The sequence below is a fragment of the Rhinichthys klamathensis genome, unplaced genomic scaffold (assembly GCF_029890125.1).
Source record: "Rhinichthys klamathensis goyatoka isolate OS25496 unplaced genomic scaffold, OSU_Roscu_1.1 h1tg000139l_1, whole genome shotgun sequence".
In the NCBI taxonomy this organism is placed as follows: domain Eukaryota; kingdom Metazoa; phylum Chordata; class Actinopteri; order Cypriniformes; family Leuciscidae; genus Rhinichthys; species Rhinichthys klamathensis.
This window is the reverse complement of record NW_026606674.1, coordinates 359,119-373,574: the sequence shown is the minus strand read 5'-3', so window position 1 is coordinate 373,574 and position 14,456 is coordinate 359,119. Positions and strand designations below refer to the sequence as shown.

Sequence of the window (14,456 nt, the reverse complement as noted above, 5' to 3'; positions counted from 1 at the left end):
AATGTGGAGTGTGTGTCAACCAAGGGGATAATCCACCAGCCGGAAACTAAAGTCTGCCTGGGGGCCGCCATTGGCTAGCAAGCCCTTCACCTGCTGTTAGCATTCCACTGACTCCCATTCATTTTGGCGCCACTTTGACATCGAATAACTTTACATCTGAGGCATTTAAAGACTCCATTTGTCCATTGTTTATTTCTAAGGAAACTCAACAATGTAAAAGGCTCCATTACCTTGTATCTTACGTTATGGCCCCGTAGAAGCAGTTTTTGTAAAAATAGGCTAACGATTGCGTCATAACACGCGACTCTCTGTCGCACAGTAGAGAAATTACCGTATAGACAGGAGAAGCTCACAGGCAATTGGGGGGATGTGGAGGCATAAAGTCGAGGGAGAAGCCCATAGAGAGTCATTAAGTCGCTCCTGCTGCGAGCTCATGAACAGCTCCTGCTCACGCTCTCCGGCTCTGCAAGATTCGGAAGGGAATGATTCCGATTCCTCATGGCACAGCTACTAGAACACTTACAACTGTCAGACAGGTTGCTCACGTCACATCTACATCGTCAAGCTCAGTTTGAGCCTGCGCAGTACGCTCAGCCATCAGGAAGTGAGTGCTTCTAATTGACTTTACTTTTCTCCGTTGAAGTCTATGGGGTCGCTGTGTCCATTTCTTTTACGGTCTATGGTGTCAACCGTTAACATACTCCAGATTGACTGAACTCAGTCCTGGAACCAGCATACCTTGAGTAAGCAAGGTTTGGGTTAATCAACAGAGTTTAGGGTATGTTTGATGGTAAGATAACCTTGCTTTCTGGAATACCCCCCAGTACTTGCGTGTGAGTGGACATCGAATGCACCATTGCAAGGTTTCAAATTTCGGCCATATATTGTAACTGTCTTGTATTCTGCATATTTTAATTCATTTTCGTAAAACATGCTAGGTTGTAGCGTGAATAGTTTTGCCGTTTACTGGACTTTATTCTTCTAGTTATTTACTTATAGCGGCTAATGTATCGGAAGTCTTGCACATTCACAGGAAATTACGTGTTTTAGTGTGTGAAAAACAATGTGGAGGCTGTGTCCACCCCCTATATACTTTTATAGAGCCTTGTGGACTATTTAAGGGACAGCTGTTTGTAGTGGTGTCCAGAACCATAGTGTAAATTGAGTACACTCATTCAATCCCATAATACACCTTAATAATGAGTGCAAAGCCAATGTCTGCCCATGCACTGCGAGTGTCGAGCCAAACATCTCGCCAGAAGATGGTGTAAGCAGCACTTCTGGCACACTTATTAGTTTTTATTCACTTATTCAGTGGACTAAATTAGTGGAGTAATGAAGAGAATAGTGAATGAGGATATAGGGCCGATTTCAGATGCAGCTGCATGATTAATCGTTAAAAGATCGCAATTCGGCTCTGTCTATTAAACCTTTGACAAGTATGATCACAATGAACATTCAGATCTGCGTTCTGACCTACAGAGAGAAGTTGTCGTGTGTAGGTATGAAACAGCTTCACACACCACACAGTATCATTATTTCTGTTACATGACCATATTATCACAGAAGTACTGGAATAAAATATATATAGTTTGGATAAAAACACTGAGCAAATCACCTTTTTTAAAGTAACATGACGCTTCAAATAACAATTGTATCGATTACGTCTTTTGCCACCAGGTTGAGACGAGACTGTTAAAAATTTATTTGTCATTGAATCATTCATTCAGTAAGTGTATTTATGAGCCATTGAATCATTCACTCAAACTGAGTTTTTAAAATAATTCAAATTCAAATTAAATATTTGAAATAGACTACAGCAATTAACATTTTGTCAGAACTTTTAGTAAATTACATGTTATTTTGGAAATCGTGATCTCTGTTTGAAACAAAAAATATGTGATTCTCAATTCATCCAGAATCATGCAGCTCTAGCCAGTTATTTATTCCTTTACAATTATATCAATGTCCGTGGAAGGGAATCTTCAAATAGCACCTCGTATAAAGTACCCGCGTCAAAGTATCACATGAGATCATTTCAGTGTCATCTCTCCACTCAGTATGTCGTTTTATTGTTTCTCTGTTCGTCGGCCATACAAAGGATTACAGCTGTAGGAATCCCCAAATTTATACATAGACGATAAACATCATGCTAACAAAGTATTAAATTTGTACAAAAATACTTTACAGCTCATAATACCTGTCCATTAGAAATAAAAATACAATATTTCAGGGACATAACTGACATTGAATCAAATTCATCGTATACTGAAAATGGACACCCACTAATTTTAACTGGCAGTGCTTGACTTCACTAAACGTTTCCACAAATGTAACACAAAAATGAGTTGTTTTTTTTCTTCTTTTCACTTGACCAGTGTATTCGCAGGAACACAGTGAAGTGTTGACAAATTTAAGTCGAGGTCAAGGAAAGCGTTGCAATGAAAGTGACAACTAACTCTTGAATCAGGCCTTGAGAACCATAATTCAACATGTAGCGTTTATGCATTTGAGAAACATCTCAGTGAGTTGCTCAGTGCATGAGTTTGGGGAATGAACCCGTACCTGAAGGTTTATCTGAAATAGAACAACAAATAAAGACACCTTTTCATCATCGGTAAACTTTCTCCATCAAGTGGGCTTGATGGGGTTTTTGTTCGGTTCAGTAGTTGGACCACAATGTGCCATTTGAAAATAGTGAGTAGACAGGATCGTTGAGCACTGACAAACGAGGGTGACATCACTCATCAAAAGCACAGTTTCACACAGGTGGGTGAGGCTCTTCATTGCCATTAGCAGCTTACCCATGGCATTTTTTTCTTTACTAATGTCATTTTTTTCTCCAAACAGAGCTACAAATGTGATGTTTAGTGGTCTACCACATACGGTAGGAAAAACCCATTCTCATGATTTGACACTCGATTTTTTTTTCTCTTTACAAACGAATTGCGCACCCTTTGGGCTTACACAGTCTGGAAAAAAAATGTCAGATGAGACATAAAACCATAACAGTACCATATACAAATCACCATAATGATTTATAACTATTTAAACAATGGTGGGAGGAATACAAAAGTCTTTTCAGGATTTTTTTTTTCTCATGGACATCAACCCCATGCTCGTGTTTTTGTCATAAGTGGGTACTGCAAATTTAAGCGAATGAGATGAATTTGTTCGTCGAAATAGTCTCATTTATCACAGACAGCGGAGTAAACAATATGCGAGTACCTACTTGAACGGCTGTCGTTTTCGTTTACGAGATTGATGTCGGAATAAATAAGCTGTTCTATCCTTTGGGCCAATGATGGATTTCCTCAAAAAGTGGGCCGAGAGTCTGGAGACCGCAGACCTACGGCGGTTACCTAACAAAGTACAAAGAGTTTCCGAACCGAATGACCTTCTTCGTGCCATCAATCTGCTCCGGTACATGGTCGATAGTGACCTAATGCTAACCAGCCAGCCACCGCTCAAAATCACACACATCCCTTATAAATCATCCGCCTCGATTCATAAAAATAGACATCTATCCAATTTCAAGATAAGGTGCCTTTGTGCCACCCTCTCCTTATGAGTGACATAGGATTTCATATTTGCGGTGAAAAGAGAACCAAAACATGGTGTTTTTCATGTAGCCAAGCTCTTGTTTTTTTGGACAGAAGTACTACAAAATAGTTTATTAAAAGGTCTCATGCATTAGGCTATAACCCACATTCAGTCACAATTGAAAAATGGCTACCGAATTCATTGTGCTGATTATTTTTTTTCCCCTACACACAGCTTTATCCTCTCTTGTCGAGCAAGAAAAGGGACCAGCTCTGACCTTGGCATCAGATAGAAGGAAATACACGGACATACACTATACGCACACTTGTGTTTTAGTATCACAAAAATAGGAGGGTCGACGGTTGTGTTTCGGATGTGGGACTTTGACAGACTTCGTGGAGGCTTGGGAAATAAAGTCTCGGGACACGCGCGCACACACACATTCGAACTCACACAAACACGGACGATCACAGAGTGGCCAGTCCGATATCATAAGTAAAAGTCTCAGTGTTGCTTTTATGCATCTTTTGCTTCTTTTTTTTTGTGTTTTTTTGAGTTGTCCTTAAAACTATTCTTGTTTATTGGCAATAAAAATCAGGGATGGCACTGTTTCAGGTTTTCTTTTCCTCACAATTTGGTTTTCCAAGAGGTCAGTGTGGTCTTCGCCGCCTTTTTCACAGGGTAAAAACACACCCAGCGTGTCAGGTAAGGACCTCTCAGTCACGGTGGTTCATGCTCTGACTTAGGAAAGGGACTGGGTGTGTGCTAAAGGACAACAAGCCCCTCGTTTTCCTCCACTAGAGGGAGCCGTTTAGGGAGGGGAGGGTTTGCTTTAGCACCATGAGGAGGAGCGCTCCATTGCAGGCACCTTGGAAGAGTTCTGCTATAAGGTCTTGTTGGGGTCTCTGTCCTCTAGTCCCGCTAGCGTGGAGTTGTGCTGGCCCCGCTCCAGCCCTGCAGCGGGCTGCTCGAGAGGGTCCCCGGAGTCAGTCCAGTTCACAGCCTCGTCATTGGCCAATGGGTTCAGTTCTGAGGTCAGCGAGGAAACTGGGTTCCGGCTTATGACTAGATCCAGTTTGTTCCCGGACTCTGCTATGAGAGGAACCACTAAGCAGCAGTCAAAGTCTCTAGTCCGGACGTGGTTTATCTGTGGCACAAAGCAAGAACAAATTTATCTCATTTAGAGGTACAATTTCTAATGTACTTGGTGTCCCATAATTTAGCGGGACTGCATCACAGTGGCTCACCTGTAGCAGTCTGTCGTATGGCTTCAGGCCTCCGATTTCAGCAGGGCCGGCCGGACGGATATTGTTAACATAAACCCCCTTCTCCAGGACCCCATCAGACACACTAAACCCAAAGTCCTCAAGATCTGAGTCCTTCAACAGACTCATCTGGGAATGTGGGAGCAGTTACACACATTAAACCTGCTGTATAACGATAATGGAATCGAGAAATGACCAAAAGACCAGTATTCCCACCTTATGTAGCTCAACTGGGGTAGGTGACATGTCTTTGATCTCCTGCTTCATTCTCCTCATGGAGAACGATTTTTTGCCGACGTCGGTGGGAAGGGTGTTGCTGCGGTTTGCCTGTGTGTATTGTGGTTTGTTGCTGCCACGTTCCTGAAAGCTGGCCTGACGGCCCAGATGGCTTCGGGTGGGCGCAGGGTCGTGGTTTAGACTTAAAGAGCTGCCCGACATGATGGTGGCCTACAGGGAAAACCATGAGAAACTGAGCTGAGTACGAGTAAATATAAGTGATGAGAAGGTTATACAGATAAATGCACTCAAAACACACTTTATGAATTAAGTTTAGTATACGGTACACTACCGTTCAAAAGTTTGGGATCAAATAGATTTTTTCTTTTTTAGAAATTAATTCTGCGAGGATGCATTAAATTGATCAAAAGTGACAGTAAAGGTGTTTACAATGTTACAAAAGATTTCCATTTCAAATAAATGCTATTCTTTTGAACTTTCTTTTCATTAAAGAATCCTGAAAACATGTAACATTTGCACAAAAGTATTAAGCAGCACAGGTGTTTTCAACATTGATAATAATAAGAAATATTTCTAGAGCACCATAAAAGCATATTAGAATGATTTCTGAAGGATCTGGAGTAATGATGCGGAAAATTCAGCTTTGATCACAGGAATAAATAAGATTTTAAAATAAATTGAAATAGAAAAGTTATTTTAAATTGCAGTAATCTTTCACAATATTACCTTTTTTTTTTTTTTTGATCAACTGAATGCAGCCTTGGTTAGCATAAGAGACTTCTTTCAAAAACATTAAAAAAAAAAAATTCTTACCAAGCCCATACTTTTGAACGGAAATTACATTGTCAGTGAAATTAAGTGTAACAGTTACAGTACAAAGGGTGACATTCTAAGCATTTTGTTAACAGTTTGTGTTACAATTCCTGTTTAGTGTGTTACAAGAAGCAAAATGCTGATGGACAACGATACACAAACTCATAGTAACATGCATTTTTACACACTAATGGGACGGTTTGAACCGCTTTGACTTCCACCATGGCAAGCCATGGCAATGATTAAACGTAATGAACGGTGGGCAGTTTTTAGATGTTTCGTTGAGTCCTTTGAAGATGATCTTCAAAAAAAAGCCTGGTTCAGACTTTTTACTGGGGACACTACTACACAATACTGAAATATTTTCACAACAAAAGCCTTGCTGCAGCTCTTCCATCATGCTTTGCATGAGCCCACATGCCTTCGTTCTTTCAATCCACCGTCATTTGCTAGTTTGTGTGAATCTCACTCAAACTGCATGGAATGGAGATTCCAGGTTAATGACAGGTGACCACACAGAAAACTCTTCTAAGGCCCCAACCACACTACTGCGTTTTAGTTTAGAAACGGATAATTAAAACGAATACGATCTCCGTCCACACCAGCGTTTTAGCTGCGTATTAGAATTGATCTCCGTCCACATTAAAACGACTGAAAACGCGGATCACGTGACCATTCACCAACACTGGGCATGCACGTGCCGGTGTAAACACAACTTCATTGATAAAATTGAGGCTCCATGTACGGTCAGCGCCGCCGCTGCACACGGGAATTGACACAGATCGCTGGAATAATAGCTTGACTCCGGCGCAAGTAGGCAGTTATAGCGTTGTAAAATGCAGAATTGCATTGCAGAACGCCATGACTGATGACACCCAATCATAGAGCCGAGCGTGAGCCTCTACTACGTCATCGTTTCTAAAGTCCTCCGTTTTGACCCGTCTACACTAAAACGCCCTCCGGAGATTCAAAACGGAAAACGGATCGGCAGCGTTTCTAAACTTCTCCGTTTAAGCCGTTTTAGTGTGGACGGGAGGTGCAAACGTAGCAAAAGGTCTCCGTTTTTAAACGAAAACGCAGTAGTGTGGACGGGGCCTAAGCCGATGCATTTGTGGTAAGCAGTGTAAAAAATCATTAAACCAGTGATCAGACATGTAATCATGCACCTTGACATAACATTTGATCAATTCAGCATGTGAAAAATGAAAACGTGTACTTTTCGTACAATGTTTTTCGGGCCGTTCCGAGCTCAATAGTACATTTTACTGACACAAACCAAAGGCAAACACTTTCATCGAATCCAATTGAGGCCAAAGGGTACATTCAGCGTAAAAGGCTTTTGATTTTATCGTGTTTCCACAGACAAGTGGGATGGAAAGTGAAGAGCTTTCAAAGCGATCCCTAACTTTGACTACTAAAAGCTTCTCTGCGCTGACGGCTACGTGTGGTCTGGGTTTAACTCGAGGTACCTGATAAAGCAAAGGCAAGAAAATCAATCTACTTTCATGAAACGTTTCAAGGCTAGCCACAAAGCATGTCAATTGCACCATTGTGTGACATGACAGCAGATATTATCTACTGTGACTGACAAAAAATACAATGCAATTAACAGCAGACTAAAGCCCTTTTCCAAGAAGTTCTTTTTACATTTTTTTTTGTCTTATATAGTATTTAAAGGGATAGTTCACCAAAAAAAAAAAAAAAACAATTCTGCCATTATTTACAGACCCTAATGTTGTTCCAAACCTGTTTGACTTATTTCTTCCACATGAAAGTCTTCTGAAGCCAAACGATAGTTTTGTATGAGGGACCAAAAGTTGACTACCGGTAGTAAAAACACTATTCACCTGAATGTCACTGTTACAGCTGAACATGATGTGTGCGAGAATACATGATGTTGATGAGAGATACTGCCGTGTACTTTCAGGCAGAGCCAAGTGTGGCAATATTTCGATTCTTAATGGAATATTCAGGTCTCGTTAGAGTCATGCATCCCACAAGATGAGGATCTGCTTTATGGTGGGAAGAACTGCAATGAGACGCTCAGACCGATATCAGTGTGTCCCTGTGCCGTCAGAGAACATTTTCTTCACCGCAGGCCTTGCTGTTAACAGGCAAAGATTTTCACCACTTGTTTTTCTGAATAAAATCATGTGAAACAACAGCAATGTGATAGCCTTAAAATAGACTAGTTTGTTCATTAGTCTAATGACGACAACCTAGTTTTCAAATGGGTTTCCTTGCGAGCTCAGAGTGAGTGCAAATGCTTTTTAAATCGTTATTTTACAAAAACACGTTAGTATTGATGCATATTGTTCATTAATTTTTTTTTTCAAAAGAAAAACAGGTTTTTGAAGAAAATTACTGTTGATGTAATGATCGTTTCAAGCAGTGTTGTTATTGTTAACTAAAACAAACTATTAATCCTTATTTCAGTAATAAAGCTGAAACAAAATATACATTTTAGATGTAAAGGTTAAACTTTTGTGTTGCTTAGAAAAAGCTATATTGATATTTCTAATACATTTTTAGCATAATTTACTTTTAATTGTCATAAATAACACGTTATCAACGTCGATTTTTTTCAGTTCAGTTCATCTTTAATGTTGCCTTGGCAAATAAATGAAATAAAATAATTATGATGAAGCAGTAATAAAATTACTAAAACTAAAATAAAAATAATTTAAAGCTAAATAGAAATATTTAAACCGTTAATTATAAATATTTTCAAAGGCATTAAAATGAAAACCGAGAATATAAAAATAAAAGCTAATTGATCATTTAGAAACAATAAAATAACCCATGTTTACAGTGACTGGATAAAGATTTTTAGAAATAATTTTCACTTACAAGAGCAATTTCTGGCCAATGAGCATAACTGCGAAAAAAAAAAAATTCATTATGATTTAAATAAATTATTAATTTGAATAATGTCCGAGATTTTTTTCCAGGCCTGGAAATTACAGTTGTGAAATTTCCTAGTTTTAAAGTATATTTAAACTTGCATTACTCAAAAATGAAAATCAACTATTTATTTATTTAAAATAAAAAATGTGGCTACAAAATTACTCAGTGCCTATTCCTAACATAAAAGAGATTTATGATTTGGAACAACATAATTGTGACTAAATGAAGACAGAATCTGGGTGAACGACACCTTTAACACATCATAATGCGTTTTGAATGCACCCCCAGGATCTGAAGTGGATGCCAATAGTGGTTGTCTGCGAATCCCCCCTCCCACTCCCCTTCCCCTTCCCCTACAAGCAGGCCCCCAGCAAGAGACACTGAGCCCATTAGCACGACGAGAGCACTTGGGTGCCAGCGCTACAAGCAAAGAGGAAGCCCAAAGGAAAGAAAGAGGTACCAAGATGGCCAGGTTTCTCTTATTCAGAAGCCTGTCTGGCTTGTCCTGGAAAAAGAAGGAGCTGTTACACAAAACAAGGGTTGGTACTGCATGCTACTGAAAAAAGATTGTGTAGGGGGGCTGATGAATGGAAAAAGCTAACGGGTGAACGTGGGGAGAGGGAAATGGACACAAAACGGATGGCATTTTTCTTCCCAAGTTACCTCAAGTTCTCGCAAGATCCCGGATTGGCCGCACGTCTCTAGGTCTTCGAGCGCTTGGGACCAGAAGTTCTCTTCCTGGTCTGGCTCCGTCCCATCGTGCCCCACTGTAAACCTGTTTGAAACACAATGGGACGTTTTAACCGCCGAGTACGTGAAAACTACAGCGGCCAATGAGCAGGCAGGTGTAACAGTGATGAACGCAGGGGAGGACCAATGATCTGTGCAGGCTATGGTGGGGCTCTTGAAGAGAGACACATACAGACACACCCCGTGCGGTCGGACACACTGTGATAGGCGGTGATGTCCTGGTGGATTGTGGGGCTTTGGGTTATGAAGTGAAAGGGCCGGATTGGTTTGGGGAAGCAGTGCAGGTTAACAGGCACACAGCACTGACCCTCACCTGCTGTCTGAGATTAAACCGGTGGGGAGCGTGGATGCCCTGTAATGGGAGATCAGCTTCAATCAATAACACAAACGGCATGGGTATAGAGTCAAACCAGATCACTCAGTCTGTCACTTTTTAACAGCGGTGTTTTAGCCTTTACATCCTGTACATAACACATTTTGAGCGCCTTCGTCTAAAAAGCATTTTACCACCACTCTCAAACGACAAAGAAAAACGTGTTGGAGAAGATGGGGGAAGTTTTGCATTGTACAGATTTGATTTAAATACAGACTGCATGCTGAATGCTGACAATATTTGAAAAGACTGAATGCATGAAAGTACAGGTTGTTTCTTCTTCTCCGAGCATTTTTTATTTATTCTGTATTGCTAGAGTATTTGAGATATAGACATGTTTTCCAGATGATTTGTTATAGTTCCTAAAATTGACAAACATGAAATAGCATTCACAACCCATTTTTCTCCCATCCATAATACAACATATTTTTGAGTGAAACAAAAAATAGAGGCACTGCAACTACTAAAATATGATTTAAAAAAAAAAAAAATATATATATATATATATAATTATTTCCCAAAATGTTCAGAAATATCATTATATTTTAAAATTAATTATCGTATATACACTACCGTTCAAAAGTTTGGGGTCGGTACGATTTTAAATACTTTTAAAAGAATTCTCTTCTGCTAACCATGGCTGCGCTTATTTGATTAAAAATACAACAAAAATCAGTTATAGTATTAAATATTATTCCAGTGTAAATCAGCTGTTTTCTGTGTGAATATATAGTAAAGTGTAATTTATTCCTGTGATCAAAGCTGAATTTTCAGCATCACCAGTGTCAGTGTCTTCAGTGTCAAATGATCCTTCACAAATCAGTATAATATGAGGATTTGATGCTCAAGAAACATTTATTATTATTATCAATGTTGAAACAGTTGTTGGTCTGTCAGTTGTACAGTTTTTTTTTTTTTTTTTTTTTGGATTCTTTGATGAATAGGAAGTTCAAAAGAACAGCATTTGTTTGAAATAGAATCTTTTGTAACATTATAAATGTCTTTACTGTCCTTGATAAATAAAAGTATTGATTTCTTTCCTCCAAAAAATAAAAATCTCACTGACCCCAAACTTTTGAACGGTAGTGTATATATTTTGTTTTGCTTAGCCATAGTGTGCTATTTAGCCAATCAATTACAATTGCTGGATGAAAGTTATGCCAGATAATTAATATTCATGAGCCAGGCTGATTTATAATGTGTCCACTTCTCAGGTCATTCCTATAACCCTGATTTTGAACTGGATTGTGGAAAAATTGGCACAATAAGACCCGGGATGAGTATTAAGAAACCACGTAAATGAGGTCAACTTTAAGGCAGCGCACAGTCACCATTAAATGGAAACTGTACAATCCTGAGACAAAACCTCAAAGGGTGATCATAACTCTAGTGTCAGCTAAATACTTTAAAAAGGCCTTCTTTCTTCCCAAGAGCCGCTGGCTTCATTACTGCACACAGGGGCCCTTTAAGCCTTTGATCTACAGCACAATGAATCTGAATTACAAATATTCAACAGCACGAGCTAACAAAGAATAAAGTAGAATCACCCCAAAAGTGATCGATCAAAGCTCCAGTAACAGTCTTTTTGACAATACAATGTGCTGCAAATGTACCGCACAGCTGAGTTAATATTATGACTGAGAGTCACATTTTAGGTTGAAACAAAGACTATTTCACACTGAAAACCCACTTAATGTGAATATTAAAGTCAGTTCACTTCTTAAAAATTGTACTGATGGTCTCGTCTGAGATTGTCTTTTGGATTTAATGAATTTGAGAAGTCAACAAAACATTTTAATAGATGCCGTTAAGCATTGCCTTCACACAATACCTTTCTGTACAGTCTGGCTCTAAACTAGTCCATGATTCAACGGATATTGACACTTCAGTACTTAATTTCTAGGGTAATAAAGAGGTGATAACTTTTATGGAATATTAATGTCTGCAATGGCAGAAAAGTTCAATCTATTTCACTCTATTTTCAAGTCTTGTGTACTTTGCTAATGTAGTATAAAATGCATCCAATGAATTCAAGACATCACATTAACCATCTAATAAACCGGGCGGCCTTAATATATACTTAATATTTCACCCAAAAATGAAAATTCCCATTATTTTATGTTATTCCAAACCTGTATGATTTGTTTCTCCCCTTACAGAAAAGAAGAATCTTTGAAGAAGATCTTGAACACACACAATGGTCAAGGTAAAAAAATATTCCATGAAAAAAATAATAGCATATGGTTTTGGAACGACTTGAGGGTGAGCGCATAGTGAACTATTCCTACAAAATGAAGATTCGTTATATATGCTGCAATGAGAATTTAAACGACTAAGTATAGTTTAAAGGCAGTATGTTGACGTACCCGCTAGCGCTTGGCCTGTCCCATTCATCCACACCGAGTACGAAGTCTGGCAGGATGTTGTTCCTCTGCCGGCTGCTGTTGACCGGGGAGAGGCTGCCCTGGCTGGGCTTGGCATTCCTCCACTCATGGCTGTGGAAACTGTAGCCCGATGCCTGGAAACCCGTGGGAGCTGAAACAAACACGCACAAACAGAGTCCAAAATTAACTTTTTTTTGCCACTTTTGCCAATAGCAGATAATTGAGAAATGTACTACCCATAAATATTTCTTGAAATTGTATTTTGTATGTTTATTATTTAAAAAAAAAATCAGTTTGGATAAAATACCTAAATAATTCCATTGAAAAAAATTAATATTATTATAACTACGACAACGAGATAGTTTACCTAAATTCAAGGTAAATTATTGCATTGAAATAAAAATAACCAGCATGGTATAATTACTATAAATAAATAAAAGTTCTTTGACAAAATGCATTATGTTCCTGCTAGCCAACTGACGAGGGTCACAACGTTACTCGCATTTGGCAAGTGTTATTGTATTAGCCTGCTGATAAATCAATTTGACTGTAAACGAGAGTGAGAAAAAAGCAGTGGCAATAAACGGTTCCCAGAAGAAAGAGTACATTTCTGCATTAAGCTGCACTCTCACACAACACCGGCGCAGGAGCTCCTGGATGGACGGGTTCCCAGGCTCCGCTCATTAATCTGGCTCAAGGCTGCTGGAGGGCAGGGTGAGGACTATAGGGAGAGTGGAGAACAACATGCTAGCTGTGTTCACACACTCCTCTCCGGAGGGAGTCACGCCATTGTGTTTTATACGCTTTGGTCTGATTCTCCCTCGGCGACCACCGCAAAGCGCTGCATAGCCTCAGGGTTTTAAGATTCAACAGCAACTCAATAAGGATTAACTGCTTGTGATTTGTTCACCCCTCAGGGCTCGAGAAGGTGGAGGAATCCTTAATAAGACTCTCGATAGCTATTTTGGAGTTATGTCCCCTATTCAAGGAAAGAAATTTTGGATATGCTGAATGATGACATGCTGGAATTAATATCCCTCTAAACTGCACATGCGCAGCTGCATGCTAATGATGTTGCTCGCGTTGTGCAGACAAAGACAAACAAAACCAGCAACGATGTCTTGAAACAGGGTTAAAATGGTCCAATGATTTTTCAATATGGAATAGAAGCTGTGAGAAATCTTGTGCATGGAAAAGTGCACAATGCTAATTAATGAGAAAGACAAGGAAACAGTGCAGAGGAGGTCATAGTGGCACCAAACGTCACAAATAATGACTGTTATAAAGCATGTTATTTTATATTGTAATATTGCATTGCTATTTTTATGCCTTGCTTTCTAAAGGCCCCAACAAATAAGACAGACGTAACAGGTTATCTTGAAAAAACAAGTAATTCAGTAGCTGGTTTTGCCATCAATTTTGTTAATTGTACAAAAGTCAATAGAAATGATTTATTAACAATACCCCTAACTACATACTGTAGAAAGGGTACAAAATATGCCAAATAAATAAAATGGGTAGAATAGAAAAATGTAATACATAAACTACGTTTAGTGCATTCTGGGATAAAAGAAAAGAAAAAATATTTAAAATAATATTTTAGAAAAATATATTATATATATATACAGGTCCTTCTCAAAAAATTAGCATATTGTGATAAAGTTAATTATTTTTCATAATATAATGATAAAAATTAAACTTTCATATATTTTAGATTCATTGTACACCAACTGAAATATTTCAGGTCTTATTGTTTTAATACTGATGATTTTGGCATACAGCTCATGAAAACCCAAAATTCCTGTCTCAAAAAATTAGCATATCATGGAAAGGGTCTCTAAACGAGCTATTAACCTAATCATCTGAATCAACTAATTAACTCTAAACATCTGCAATAGATTCCTGAGGCTTTTAAAAACTCCCAGCCTGTTTCATTACTCAAAACCGCAATCATGGGTAAGACACCCTCAAGCAAGAGGGTAAGACAGAAAGAAATTTCTGAACAAATAGGCTGTTCCCAGAGTGCTGTATCAAGGCACCTCAGTGGGAAGTCTGTGGGAAGGAAAAAGTGTGGCAAAAAACGATGCACAACGAGAAGAGGTGACCGGACCCTGAGGAAGATTGTGGAGAAGGACCGATTCCAGACCTTGGGGGACCTGCGGAAGCAGTGGACTGAGTCTGGAG

General features: G+C 39.0%; 1 protein-coding gene across 13 annotated transcripts in view; it reads right to left on the bottom strand.

Annotated features, from left to right (window-relative positions):
- Positions 1-2,033: 2,033 nt before the first annotated feature.
- grip1 (glutamate receptor interacting protein 1) overlaps positions 2,034-14,456 on the bottom strand; it is a 283,603-nt gene continuing 271,180 nt past the window's right edge. For 6 of the 13 annotated variants that reach the window (XM_056257459.1, XM_056257463.1, XM_056257454.1 and 3 more), the window contains 7 exons: positions 12,255-12,423; positions 9,829-9,867; positions 9,429-9,540; positions 9,226-9,270; positions 5,025-5,255; positions 4,791-4,937; positions 2,034-4,690 (listed from right to left, as the gene is read on the bottom strand). In XM_056257459.1, coding sequence (XP_056113434.1) covers positions 4,427-4,690; positions 4,791-4,937; positions 5,025-5,255; positions 9,226-9,270; positions 9,429-9,540; positions 9,829-9,867; positions 12,255-12,423 — 1,007 coding nt within the window. In that variant the 3' untranslated portion in view covers positions 2,034-4,426. The remainder of the gene's footprint in view (positions 4,691-4,790; positions 4,938-5,024; positions 5,256-9,225; positions 9,271-9,428; positions 9,541-9,828; positions 9,868-12,254; positions 12,424-14,456) is intronic. The other 7 variants (XM_056257455.1, XM_056257466.1, XM_056257465.1 and 4 more) reach the window with 3 other exon arrangements.